Source organism: Podarcis pityusensis (genome assembly GCF_964106645.2).
Source record: "Podarcis pityusensis genome assembly, chromosome: Z".
NCBI classification, from domain to species: domain Eukaryota; kingdom Metazoa; phylum Chordata; class Lepidosauria; order Squamata; family Lacertidae; genus Podarcis; species Podarcis pityusensis.
Window position 1 is genome coordinate 39,574,144 of NC_138044.1, and position 12,984 is coordinate 39,587,127.

General features: G+C 51.0%; 1 protein-coding gene across 1 annotated transcript in view; it reads right to left on the reverse strand.

Moving 5' to 3' along the window:
• Positions 1-5,201: 5,201 nt before the first annotated feature.
• Positions 5,202-12,984, reverse strand: part of LOC308468740 (uncharacterized protein) — a 240,848-nt gene continuing 233,065 nt past the window's right edge. The window contains exons 4-5 of the mRNA XM_080991158.1: positions 9,146-9,246; positions 5,202-7,614 (exon numbers count right to left, since the gene is read on the reverse strand). Of these exons, the coding sequence (XP_080847284.1) occupies positions 7,265-7,614; positions 9,146-9,246 (451 nt within the window). The 3' untranslated portion in view covers positions 5,202-7,264. The remainder of the gene's footprint in view (positions 7,615-9,145; positions 9,247-12,984) is intronic.

Sequence of the window (12,984 nt, forward strand, 5' to 3'; positions counted from 1 at the left end):
ATTCTCGCTTTTTTGCATTGCTGAATGTGCTGGGCTGGGAAAAGGACTCCCTGGCAGTGAGAGACTTGTTCTGGGAGGGGCTTCATGGCTCAGTAAAAGATGAGCTGGCTAGGGGAGACAGACCTCAAACCCTAGCAGACGTCGTGCAGAGGGCACTCACGATAGGGGTGCGCCACGAAGAACGCCCTTGGCACAGTGAGGAGGGGCGTCACGTCCGCCCACCAGCTAGAGCGCCTCCTTTTCTTCTTCCCAGGGACCTGGGACGTACAAATCCCTCGCCTATGCTGAAGGGAGGGGAGGAACCAATGGAGCTGGGTGCTGCAAAGGCTCAGCCAGCTGCCGGAGCCTCAGCGTCCGGAGCAGTCAAGGCAAAGCCTCCTAGAGGGACCAGGAAGTGTTACATCTGTGACAGTGCACAGCACATGGCTAAAGAGTGTCCCCAGAGGCTCCAGAAGCACACTGCAGCCTTAGCAACAGTAACAGGGGAAGCGTTCCAAGGAGAACAGTTTCAGGGAAACGAGAATGCCTGGCTGGAAGCAGAGATGCTGGGGCTCCGCCAGGCAAGTCAGTGAAGCAGTCCCCAGCGCTTTTGCAGCCTACAGACCCCTTACCACCCAAGCCAGTGGTGCAGCTCACTGCTACTCTCCAGCTACCTAATGGACTCACCCTGGAAGTCCCCATTACGATTGACTCAGGGAGCAACGCAGACTTCGTGGGGATGCAGTTCATCAAGCAGCATCGCATAGCGCTACTACCAGCCACGCTGCCTCTGAACGTCGTCACGGTAGATGGCAGAAAGTTGCTGGGTGGGCAAGTGGTACAACAGACGCCACCCATGCTGCTGAAAACTGGGAATCATCGCGAGGTCATCAGTTTCAATGTCACCCAACTGTCAGACACGCCTATAGTGTTAGGCATGAGTTGGCTGGATAGACACAGCCCATCATTAGCGTGGTACCAGCGGCAGCTCACCTTTGGTTCGTCCTACTGCGCACAACATTGCATCCAGACCGGCCAGGAGGAGGAGGGCCAGGAGGAAGGGCAACAGTTGCATCTAGGCATGGTGCAGGCAGTGCCCCACAAGTACAAGGGGTTTTTGGAGGTCTTCTGCGAAAAGGAAGCTGACCAATTACCACCCCACCGGCCCTACGACTGTGCAATTGACCTCTTACCAGGGGCGACGCTGCCGACTGCGAAGCTGTATTCCATGTCTGAAGATGAGGTGCAGGAACTCCGGGAGTTCATAGATCACAATTTGAAGCGGGGATTCATCCGAGAATCCAAGGCCGTGGGGGGCAGTCCTGTGTTTTTCGTGAAGAAGAAGGACACGCCCCAAAAAAGGCTCATTGTGGACTATAGGGCCATCAACTCGATGACAAAGCCCAAGGCCTTCCCCATGCCCAAGATTGACGACCTGCTCGCGACGGTGAGGAAGGGGAGGATCTTCACCAAGTTGGATCTACGCGGAGCATACAATCTAATACGCATGAGGGAAGGTGACGAGTGGAAGACGGCCATGTTCACGCCGCTGGGCACCTATGAATACAGAGTTATGCCGTTTGGTCTCCAAAATGGCTCCCACTGTTTCCAAGCATTCATGCACCACGTGCTAGCAGGACTCCTCTACAAGAAGTGCGTATGCTTCCTCGACGACATTCTGATCTTCTCAGAATCGCAGGAGACTCACGAGAGAGACGTAAAGGAGGTCCTGCAGAGGCTACGGGAGCACAGACTCTACGCCAAACTGGAGAAGTGCCAGTTCGATGTGACGGAGGTGGATTTCCTGGGCTACCGGCTGTCCGACAAGGGACTAGCCATGGACAGCGCCAAAGTCCGCGCGGTGTTGGACTGGAATAGCCCGCGCAATTGGAAGGAGGTCCAGAGGTTCGTCGGTTTCGCCAACTTTTACCGCAAGTTCATCAGGGGTTTCGCGAAAGAGACGGCAGCTATCACGGACACCCTCAGTTCCAAGAAGAAAAAGTTCACCTGGACGGACCAGGCGGAGCAGTCCTTCAGGAGACTTAAGAGTCTCTTCGCGTCCGAAGACCAGCTGCTACACGTGAATCCCGGCAGGCCCATGCGGGTTGAGACTGACACATCTGACAGAGCAGTGGGGGCCGTCCTTTTGCAGGAAGATCCGCAAGGGAACTGGAGGCCCTGCGCTTTCTATTCCCGGAAGCTCAGCAAGTCGGAACAGAACTACACCATCTGGGACAGGGAGTTGTTGGCCATCCACGCGGCTTTCAAGGCATGGCGGCACTTCCTTATCGGAGCCAAGCACACCCTGCAGGTCCGCACGGACCACAAGAACCTAGAGTATTGGCGCACGGCGAAGCTCCAGAGCCAGAGGCACATGAGATGGGCGGAGTTCTTTGCGGATTTCGATTTCCGGATAGAGTATATCCCAGGAGACAACAACGTCATAGCGGATGCGCTCTCCAGGAAACCGCAGTATCTCGAGGAAGTGGCACCAGTGGCAGCCAGGCACATTTTCGCACCGCAAGCGTGGGCGTGCGCTTCCGCCGCCGTGGACCTGGACGCGGTACGACGCGCGCTACAGACGGATCCGTTCGCACAATCCAAGATGGAGGAGGTGCGAAGAGGGACAGCAAAGGACGGCGAATTCCAGATACGCGACGGCCTGCTGACCCGCAAAGGTGCTCTCTACGTGCCGGGAGACGATCTCCGCGCGAAGGTTTTACAGCAGTTACACGACGCACCCAGCGCGGGTCACTTCGGCAAAGAAAAGACGGCGGACTTAGTAGCCAGAGACTTTTGGTGGCCCCAGATGCGGGGAGAGGTCGCGGATTACGTCGCCAGGTGTGACACTTGTCAGAGGTCCAAGCCAGTGCACAAGAAGCCAGCGGGATTGCTGGAACCGCTGGAGACGCCACTACAGCCGTGGGAAAGGGTGGCGCTGGACTTTGTTACTGATCTGCCCAGTTCGTGGGGCAAGACGGCGGTGCTTGTGGTTGTAGACCTGTTCACCAAGATGGCGCACTTCATTCCTTGCGTGAAGGTGGCAACAGCGGAACAGACCGCCAAGCTGTTCATAGACCACGTGTTCCGGGTGCACGGCTTACCGCGGTCCATCCTGTCCGACCGGGGTCGCCAATTCATTTCCAGTTTCTGGCAGAAACTCCTGGGCATCCTGAATGTCAAGATCAACTTAGCGTCGGCGAGACACCCGCAAACCAACGGCCAAGCGGAGAGGGTCAACGCCATCATGCAGCAGTACCTGCGATGTTACGCCAATCAAAAGCCTGCAACTTGGGTGGACTACTTACCGATGGCCGAGTTTGCCTACAACAACACGAAGCACGCGTCAACGGGGGTGACACCGTTCTTCGCCAACAATGGGCGACATCCCAGAACCTTCCCGGCGTTGGAGACAACGACGCAGGGGGAGTCGCAGGGAGCTGAGCATTTAGCAGCAGAATTGCAGGAGGTCCACGAGGAGCTACGACGGCACTTGGAACTAGCTAAACACGCCTACAAAGTGCAGGCAGACAGGCACAGGAGGGCAGGAGAAGACATCCAGGTGGGGGACTGGGTATGGTTAGCAGCCCAGGCGGTGCCCGCCAAGTCGTTAGCTAAGAAGAAGCTAGGACACAAACAGCTAGGGCCATACCAAGTTGAGGGCAGGATCAATCCCGTAGCTTTTCGGTTGACCCTCCCAGAAGGTTCCCGAATGCACCCGGTCTTTCATAGGTCGGTGCTTACACCCTACAAGGCCCCACACAGATTTCAGGAGCCAGGGACGGCACCAGACCCACGTAGAGAGTCACCGGGGGGGGAGTCACCGAGGACCCCGACACTCAACGAGGTCACGGAAATTCTGGACTCGAGATGGGGGGAGGAGGGAGTGGAATACCTCCTCGCCAGGGAAGGTACCCCGGCCAGCGCCAACAGTTGGGTGCCAGATTATGCTCTGGAGGAACCTCTTCTTAAAGACGAGTTCCATGCACTCTTCCCACACAGGCCCATGCCAGAGGAGTATTTTGACGACTGGCTTTTTACGCCCACACTTTCAGGCAGCACCTTCCGGGGGTTCTCCTCCGCAGAGGAGACCACGCCGGAATCGAGCCCTCCAAGGGGATCGTGCTCGGGGGTGGACACGGACCGCTCTTATTGGTGGGACGATCAACCAGAAGTGGGGTGGCGAAGGGGGCCTTGGCAAGCAGCATCGCCTGAAGTAACAGGGGGAGGGAAGGGTTTGGATGTGTTGGGGGAGGACCCCGGTTTCGAGCACGCATACACTGAACTGGAAGCAGAGGAGATCGACGTCGATGAACTGTATCCAGCATCTACCCCCGCTACAACGGAGCTCCCGGAACCTGCGCCCGAGCAGCGGGAGGGGGGAAGGGGGGGCTTCGAGGGGGGGATGGATGTCAGGGGTTCAGGGACAGAGGCACAGGGTAGGCAGGAGATGGAGAGCGATGGGGATGAATCCCAGGACAGCGAGGAAGAGGATGACAATGACTCTAGAGATTCCATGAGTCTTTCCAGCGAATCAGAGGATTTCCAGAAGGGGGCGCCGGTGGTCAAGGCCAGGGGAGCCCCAGGGGGGACGTGTCAGGAGCAGGGGGCCAGCGGGGGATCCCAAAGTGGCAGCTGGGCGTCAGGACCAGCCTCCCCGCCAGAGTGCAGCGAAGGGGGTGGAGGTTCCAGTGTATCAGGGGAGGCGGCTCCGGCAGTAGAGAAAGGAGGGAGGTCGGAGCAAGCCACCCTCCCAGAAGGGGAGGGGAGTAGTGAAGGGAGTAGCGTAGCTGTCAAAAGGAAAGTTAGAGGTTGGGGGCGCACGCCAAGTTCAAATGTAGAGGCGCGCGGAAGTACAGGGAGCCCGGAGGAGGGGCCAGGTCCCAAAGCCCGCAGGAGGGGGCAAGAGCAGTCTGATTCCGCGTCGGAGGAATCCAGGAGGGGCGAAACCCCAGCGGGCAGAAAGACCCTGCGGAAAAGGAAAGAGAGAAAGAGGTGGAGCAGCGCAAGCCTCTTAAACTGGTGCAGGGGAGGGACGGATTCAGAAGGGACTTCAGCGGTCTAAGCCTAGCAGACGTAGGGCTGCGCGCCTAGGATCTTAAGCAAACAATGAACTGCAATAAACACTTTTGTATATAAGAGAAGAAAGGCGTTGGTCTTTTGTGAGCTGAGACTTGAGGCAGCCCTGACAACGTTGAAACGCCGTTTACTTTCCTGCCAGAGCGGTACCTATTTATCTACTTGCACTTTGACATGCTTTCGAACTGCTAGGTGGGCAGGAGCAGGGACCGGGCAACGGGAGCTCACCCCATCGCGGGGATTCGAACCGCCGACCTTCTGATCGGCAAGTCCTAGGCTCTGTGATTTAACCCACAATAGAACATCTCTATTTTCATCAGAAAAAATATTGGAGGGTATGCAAAAGGTGGTCTAGCTAACCCTAACTCCAGTCCACCCAGAATTATGCTCTTCAGAAATCTCCAAATATCCAATTGCTGTTTTTACAAAGCATCTAAAACAGGGATGTGAAATGTGTGGGCCTCCAGAAATTGCTGTACAGCAAATTAACTCCCTTCTCTCATTGGTCATGCTGGCTGAGGCTCGTGGGAGTTGGAGTCCAGCAGCATCTGGAGTCCCACAGCTTTTCCACCCCTGAATCTTCATACTCAGCAAACCACTCAAGATTAGCCAGTCTTCTCCTTTACGCAGAGATGCGCTGTTAGCTGGGCCGAAGATAAATTAAGCTTCCTTAATTGCTCAGATTCAACTTACAGCCCCACTTTTACAAAAGTTACATTGGTTCCAGTGGGGAGCAATTCCATTTCTCTGGCAGCATGTTATAATAAAAGACTTGACTAAAAGGGAAGGATTTTTTCCCCCTGCCGATTTAAACAACGCCTTTGAGACAGAAACAGGCCTTTCAACTGTAAGTCACTTCAGTGCGTTTAGCTGATTAGTCCAATAGCACACCATGAGTTAGGCTGGATTTCGGAGATGATAGCAACGACACGACATCAGCTAAAGATGTATTTCCAGATACCAACTAAATTATTAAAATGGGGGTATTATCCTCTTAGCAACAATCTTCTTAGCAAGAGAAAAGGCACAGTATACGGACGAAAGTTTTCGGCAAAAGTTTGTTTATAATGTGCAGCTGCCTTGACACACCTTGACTACTGGTCTCTCATGGTACCGCCTTGGTCTGCTCTCTTCAGCACACTTCTGTCAGAACTATTCATCTCTGTTGCTGCTCTGATGATCACCAAACACCACACCTTAAGCCCCTGCACTAACTGTCCACTTCCAAATCTTGCAAAAGCTCCTTCTCAGTACCTTCAAAGCCTTCCAAGACCATATCTTATCTCTCTTATGGAAAGACTCCCAGAGAGTTTCACAAATCGATAAAAGTAACAGTGAGTCCATGCTATCAGGCTTGCAGTGCAGAAATATTTTACAATAAAGGGAAATAGGGTGGGGAGGGAAGAATAAAATAAGCAAGCTCAGGCACCCAACTCCTTAATTGTTTTATTTTTATTGAATTCATTTATAGACCTCTTTCCACCCTAGGATCCCAAAGCAGAATGCAGAACAAAATCCCAGTGCTAGGAATATATAAAATCAAATGTGTATTAAAATATACATTTGCGTGCTCAGACCCAGAGACCTCCCCCCTAAATAAAGACAAATTTGACTCAAATTTTAGTTTTGGTTTTTGGCAGAATTTAGGCCACAACTTTATTGATTACAGGTGAGTGGTTGCATAGGCTCTGGTTCGACTAGCTCCCTGCACCCTTGCAGGCAGCGCTGCCCCAGGCACCAGCATAGGTCAGCCAAGGGTGAACACCTGGGTAGGCGAAAAGCCAGGAACAAACTATGTTCACCACCCAGATGCCCCCCTGGACTCAGGCACGGACACAACCCCCTCTCGGGGGTTGACCAAACCAGTTGAGTCCCTGGATTCCTTTAACGGAATACCCTTCACATAGGGATGGTGAGACCATTCTCCTATCCCTATCACCTGAACCAGTGCCTATCCGCCACACGAGCCCCACACTCGCCGCCAACCACTCACACCTGTAACCAATCCCTTAACCCCGCTGACACTGAGGTCAGCCACAAATCATTCCCAGTCACAGACAAATGAACCCCATCAAGCCTGTAAAGGGACGCATCATGGAAGGTAATGCCCGGGTGACGGCTCACTGTCCTGCCCAAGGCCAGAACCTTCTTGGCCACAGTGCTCTGGACGCGCTTCCTGGCCCTCTTGGTGGCAGCTGGGCTTTGGCTACCATGCCACACACGTCACTGCCATCAGTGACCACGAATTTTGAGTCCAGGAAGAGCTGCCTTCAACTCTTCCAAGTCCTCCTGAATGCGGGTCCACAAGCTCAACCGGGGGCTTCAGGCAATTATTCATGCCCAGCTGCACCACCACTACAGGTGTGCCTCTGCAGACACCTTTGCCCACACCGCTTGGGAGAAGCCCCTCCCAGTGCATTCCTCGTCTGGATACCCAGGAGACACACACATGGTCAGCGAGTCTGAGCCTGCGTCCGAATCCAGACTCCACTGCCCTCCTGCCAGCCCAGTGGACAATGCTGTGCCCGACTATCCAGATGTGAAAGGCAGGTGGACCTAGGAATGAACAAAACAACATTAACAACTGCACCTAAGCGCTGCATCCGAACATAGCCCTTGTATGCGTCAGATTTCCAGTAGCCCAGATCCTTAATCCTGTCAATGTGCCAGTGCACAGCGGTAGTAGCTGCCCTAATATGGAAAGAATGAGGTGCAAAATCACTGGCCAGCAGGCCACACACTGTAAATTATGTTCTTAATATTATTTTGATTTATATACTGCCTTTTATCCAAGATCCTAGAGTGGTGTACAACATTAAGAACATATTTGTTGTTGTTGTTGTTGTTGTTCTTAATTTTTATGAATAAGCAAATACCCATGTATGAACTTAACCTTCTCTAATGGAAGAAGTTCACTGAGAGACACAATAAAACATATATCAACATGAAGGGAGTGCACAAAAGAAGATGTAGAACATGAGAAAAGAAGAGCATGGAAATGGGGGCGGTCTGAGTGCAAGGGAGAACTGAAAAAAAGGACAAGGAGGGAGGGAAGAGAAGAAGAAGAAGAAGAAGAAGAAGAAGAAGAAGAAGAAGAAGAAGAAGAAGAAGAAGAGTTTGGATTTGATATCCCGCTTTATCACTACCCTAAGGAGTCTCAAAGCAGCTAACATTCTCCTTTCTCTTCCTCCTCCACAACAAACACTCTGTGAGGTGAGTGGGGCTGAGAGACTTCAGAGAAGTGTGACTGGCCCAAGGTCACCCAGCAGCTGCATGTGGAGGAGCGGAGACGTGAACCCGGTTCCCCAGATTATGAGTCTGTCACTCTTAACCACTATACCACACTGGCTGTAGAGGGGGTGAAGGTAGTAATCAGTAGTGTACGGCCAATGGACTAAGGGGGCTAGGCTAGTCCCTTAAAGGTCCAAGAGCCCTTCCACCTGGCTTTGGGAAGGAGGCAGCAGGTCTCCAGCATCATGTCAGAGTCCTGACACCTCCTTCCCAAGGCCTGAGAAACTTCTGTCTAGCTTAGGGACGTCACACGCGCTACAATGCCCTCCCCCCCAATCGCCCTTGCAAGCTGGCGTCTCTGCCCTAACTGTTCCCCTACAAAAAAATTCACTGCACACCACTGGTAATGATGGTGTGCAAAGGGGCTTTGGAATAGTAGATTAGGCATGAAAATGGATGTTGTTTGTGTGAGCGAGCTGAGAAAAGTAAGGGGGAGGGGGGAAGGGAACAAAGGGCAGAAAATGAAAAGGGCGATTAGGAGTTGCAATGTGTGAGAGGAAGAAGATGCAGGAAGTCACCGTGGGTGTTGTTTGTGTGCAAGTGTGGGGTCGCACAAATGGAAGGTGGAGGCATGGGCACGGAGGTCAAGGTGAGAAGATGGGAGCAAAGTGGGGCTGACGAATTGAAGAGATAAGTATTTTCATAAGTGGGCTGGGAAAGGTGAAAAGTGAGCCTGGTAGCTGCATGGGGTGGGAAGGGGAAGCTCTGGGGTGTTAATGTGGGGAGTGGGTGGTGGCAGGGATTGGTGAGTGGAGTGAGTAGTAGAGCAGCCTCTAATAAATTAATAGGAACCCACCTCCTTCTGCGATGTCAGAATCCCCTTTCAATTTGACAGTTTTAATAAATGTAACCACTGCCTTTTGCATGCAGTTTTGCCGATGATATTCAGGACTGTAGCTATTTTTAAAATAAATTAAGATATAAAAAAAACCAGAAAGAGCATATTTGGAATCATTTGTACAAATGGAATAGATCCAAACAGCAGACTATGACAAGCAATGTTTAGCTAATTATAGGCACTTAGCAAACAGTAAATATTATTACTATAATAATAATAAAAGGTTATAGAACAAGGATAGAAAATTTCAATCTCTCTCTCTCTCTCTCTCTCTCACACACACACACACACACACACACACACACTGCATTGTTTCATCTCCATGGAGTTTCAGCACAAGTCTTCTCTCATGCATCCCTCCCACAATTACAAGAAGAGGTCTGGTTCTCAGTGTCCTATATTACGCAAGGTAAATCCTATCTGAGAAACACAAACATGTTACCCTTGAGCATATTGTTATAAGTTCAGAGGGGAGGACCCCACTAAACCCAATAACTTAATAAATGGCAGAATCTAGCTGATATTTGGGATATTGAAGGGAAACAATACAGGCTGCAGTAGTTCTCCTGATCTGTGCCAAAGGAGATTCCTGGATTTAGCCTATGCAAACTAGCTTGGCTGGGCTGGTTGAATGCAATTGTTATGAAAGAATGGCCAAGCATTTACATATCGGAGCAGGCTCTCAGGTCTCTGCAAAACAGGGGTTGCCAAGGTGAGGGCTGTGAGGTGACTGGGGAAAGTGTTGTTTTACAAAAGGCTTGAGTTTTTTTGTAAGAGGTATTCTGGGAAGAAGAAGAGAGGGGAAGGCTATTCCTCCATGAGTTGCTGACCAGAACACCATGCAGGGACTGGAGGTCAGAACCATATTGGCGCTGGCTGGAGGAGGCTGCACGGAGACCAGGAGCCATGCATGGCTGCTTCTTTGGACCCAAGCTTTCTAAAGCTATGAGAGGGGCGATGAGAGACACTCTTAGGGTATAATGTCCTGCACACCTCTCCTCTGCAGATGTCCAGTTGTAAATATGTGCTAATAAACCATATTAAATACACTAGCTCTGCCATGCCTCAACTTTCCCAAAGGAAACACAGCCCTGGGTAAACGCCTGGAACCCCTGGAATCTGATGCAGCCACCTGGTGGAGATTGGGGTTGCATGTAACTGTATAACACTATCCCACCCAACATGAATACAAGGTGTGCTGCAATGACTCTACCAAACCAAGGCTGTAGTGACTGGTGTCTATTGGGACTGGTAGAGTGGAAGGCCAATGAGTCAGAGCTCAGGATAGATGGAGGCAAAGTCCATGACAGGCAGGGCTAACCATTTCTACTTTTGCCCCCTGCCTCTTACATGATGTGTTACACTAGAGCAGGCTTCCTCAAACTTCGCCCTCCAGATATTTTTCAGACTTCAATTCCCATCATCCCTGACCACTGGTCCTGCTAGCTAGGGGTCATGGGAGTTGTAGGCCAAAAACATCTGGAGAGCCAAGTTTGAGGAAGCCTGCACTAGAGCAGGATTTGACACTAAGGAGAAGGAAGCTAACAGGCAGTGTCACCCTCTGGACTACTTGTAAGAAAGAAGGGGAGACAGGTAGAGTCTGGCTAAGGGCAGACTGAGGCTACTGCCCTATCTGCCAAAATGGTCCAGCCTCCATTGATCCTAGAGCCAAGGGTTCTGTTTTTGTGAATATTCAAAAAAAAAAAAAGCCATATAACAAGCTGTTTTAAAAAAATTAATCCTACAATGTATATTTTTTTTAATGTCATGTAACCACACATGAGTTTGCAGTTTGAGACACTTAAGTCAATGGATCCACAGAAATAGTTTCACAGTTATTTGGATCTGGACTACACCATCATGATAGTTTCCGTGACAATTTCATTCTTATTATCCTACCATATCTAGTTTCATTACTCTATAGCAGGAGCAGGAAACTTCCTGGTGTTGCTGGACCACAGCTCCATCATCCCTGACCATTGGCCATGCTGGCTGGAGAGGATGGGAGTTGTAGTCCCACAAACTCTGAAGGGTCCCAACTATAGCAGCCTTCTCCAACATTAGTCTCCAGATGTTGTGGGACCACAATCCCCATGATCCCTGACTATTGTCCAGGCTGACTCCACTTTTATTTGTCCACAGTCTCTCTTGTGACAAACCCTAGGTGAGCATGCAGATGATATCAGATCTTGGTTTGGCAGCTACTCACAAAACCATGGTTTCCCAGGTACTCTTCATTTGGCTATCATGCCAAACCATGACATAGCTTTGCAAATCATGGTTTGTTTTTAATGTCTGAGCCTCCTCACCACCATTTGTCTAGTTAAAAAGTGGCAATGCTAGCTGTGTTGTGTAGCACACTCCATGTTAAATAAACAGTCGCTCATATTAGTTGAGAAACATTAAGCAAGTTATGCTTTGCTCTCTGATTCATACAAGTACAATAGGAGTCAGGAAAGGCAAAGTGGAGATTATTACCCTTTTTTGAATTCTGTAGTGCATGCCTTTTTTTCTGCCTTGCACCTTTTGCTCCCTCTCTCCACCCTCACACGTCTAGCATTTGCTTTTCTTGTGGGAGGCATGACTCATGGAGAACATGACAAGTGCCACCTCTGAAGGAGCTGCTCTTGGCATTTCTCGGTTCCAATGAGAGAATAAAAATAAAAAAACTGGTCGAGACTGAGACTATTGACAGTTAAAATAAGATTAATGCTTAATCTGTTTTTCTTTGCCTCTTGTCTGTTTTATCCCTCATTTTACTTTATCAGCCAGCACTGCTTCAGGGCAAAGACTACCACTGGTGTGAAAGCAGGAGGATCTGAAGTGCTTCATGAATTTGAAGTTGCTTCCAGCCTTAGAGCATCACCCACATTCCCTTAATCAGAGGGGGGAAACAGTGGGTTATATTCAGTGAAATCATTGCAGCAGGTTAACAACTTCCCCTCTGACCCAGATTCAGGTCTTCTATTAATGAGATATAGTATCTGGTTCCCCATGAACACGTGGTGCGCTGTAGGTGAGAGGCAGCCCCATTCCAGCTGCACTCCACGCCTGAGACAAACAGCTGTTCTCCAATGAAAGTTCCCATTCCCCTCATTCCCTTGCCCACAAGGCCCCTGAATTCTCCCCACCCTTGCACACCATCATCTGCTCTGGGAGAGGAATGGGCACAAAGCTACCAAATGCACACTTTTCTGAACAGCATGCAAGCCAGTACACAAGCCACCCTTCAAAAATCTACCCTTCTCTGAATTTTGCAGCGCAGCTCTCCAAGCAAGTAACTTGTGCCAAAATGCACATCGCAAAATGTGCATATGAATGCATATATTAGTGAAGATGACACACACAAAATGCACTACATTATAGGAAATTGCTTTGCCAAAATGTGTGTTAGGAACAGGGGTGCCGACTTGCCCCCCACATCGGGGGCACATCATGTGACAAGTCATGTTATGTGTCCACCCCCTATCCAGTATGTGAGTGCTCACACGCTGCGGCAGGCCACTGTGATGCTGGCGCTCGCATGCCAGGTGTGGAATGGGGAGCACAGAGTTGGGCTCTGGGCTCGGCCTCCTTCTCTCCCTGGCATTGGGCAAGGGCGGGACATGCAGAGGGCAATCTTTGCCCTCACTTGTCCCAGCCCTCTCCCAGCTCTCGGGCACTCCCATGTGGGGCACGTGGAGGGCACCTCGTGCAGTAGTGGGTTGGCCCCCTCAATATTGGGGGGCTGGGGCCCCTGCTTCAAAATGCTGAGGGGGGCAAAACCCCTTGCACCCCTTATACCTGGTGACTCTGGT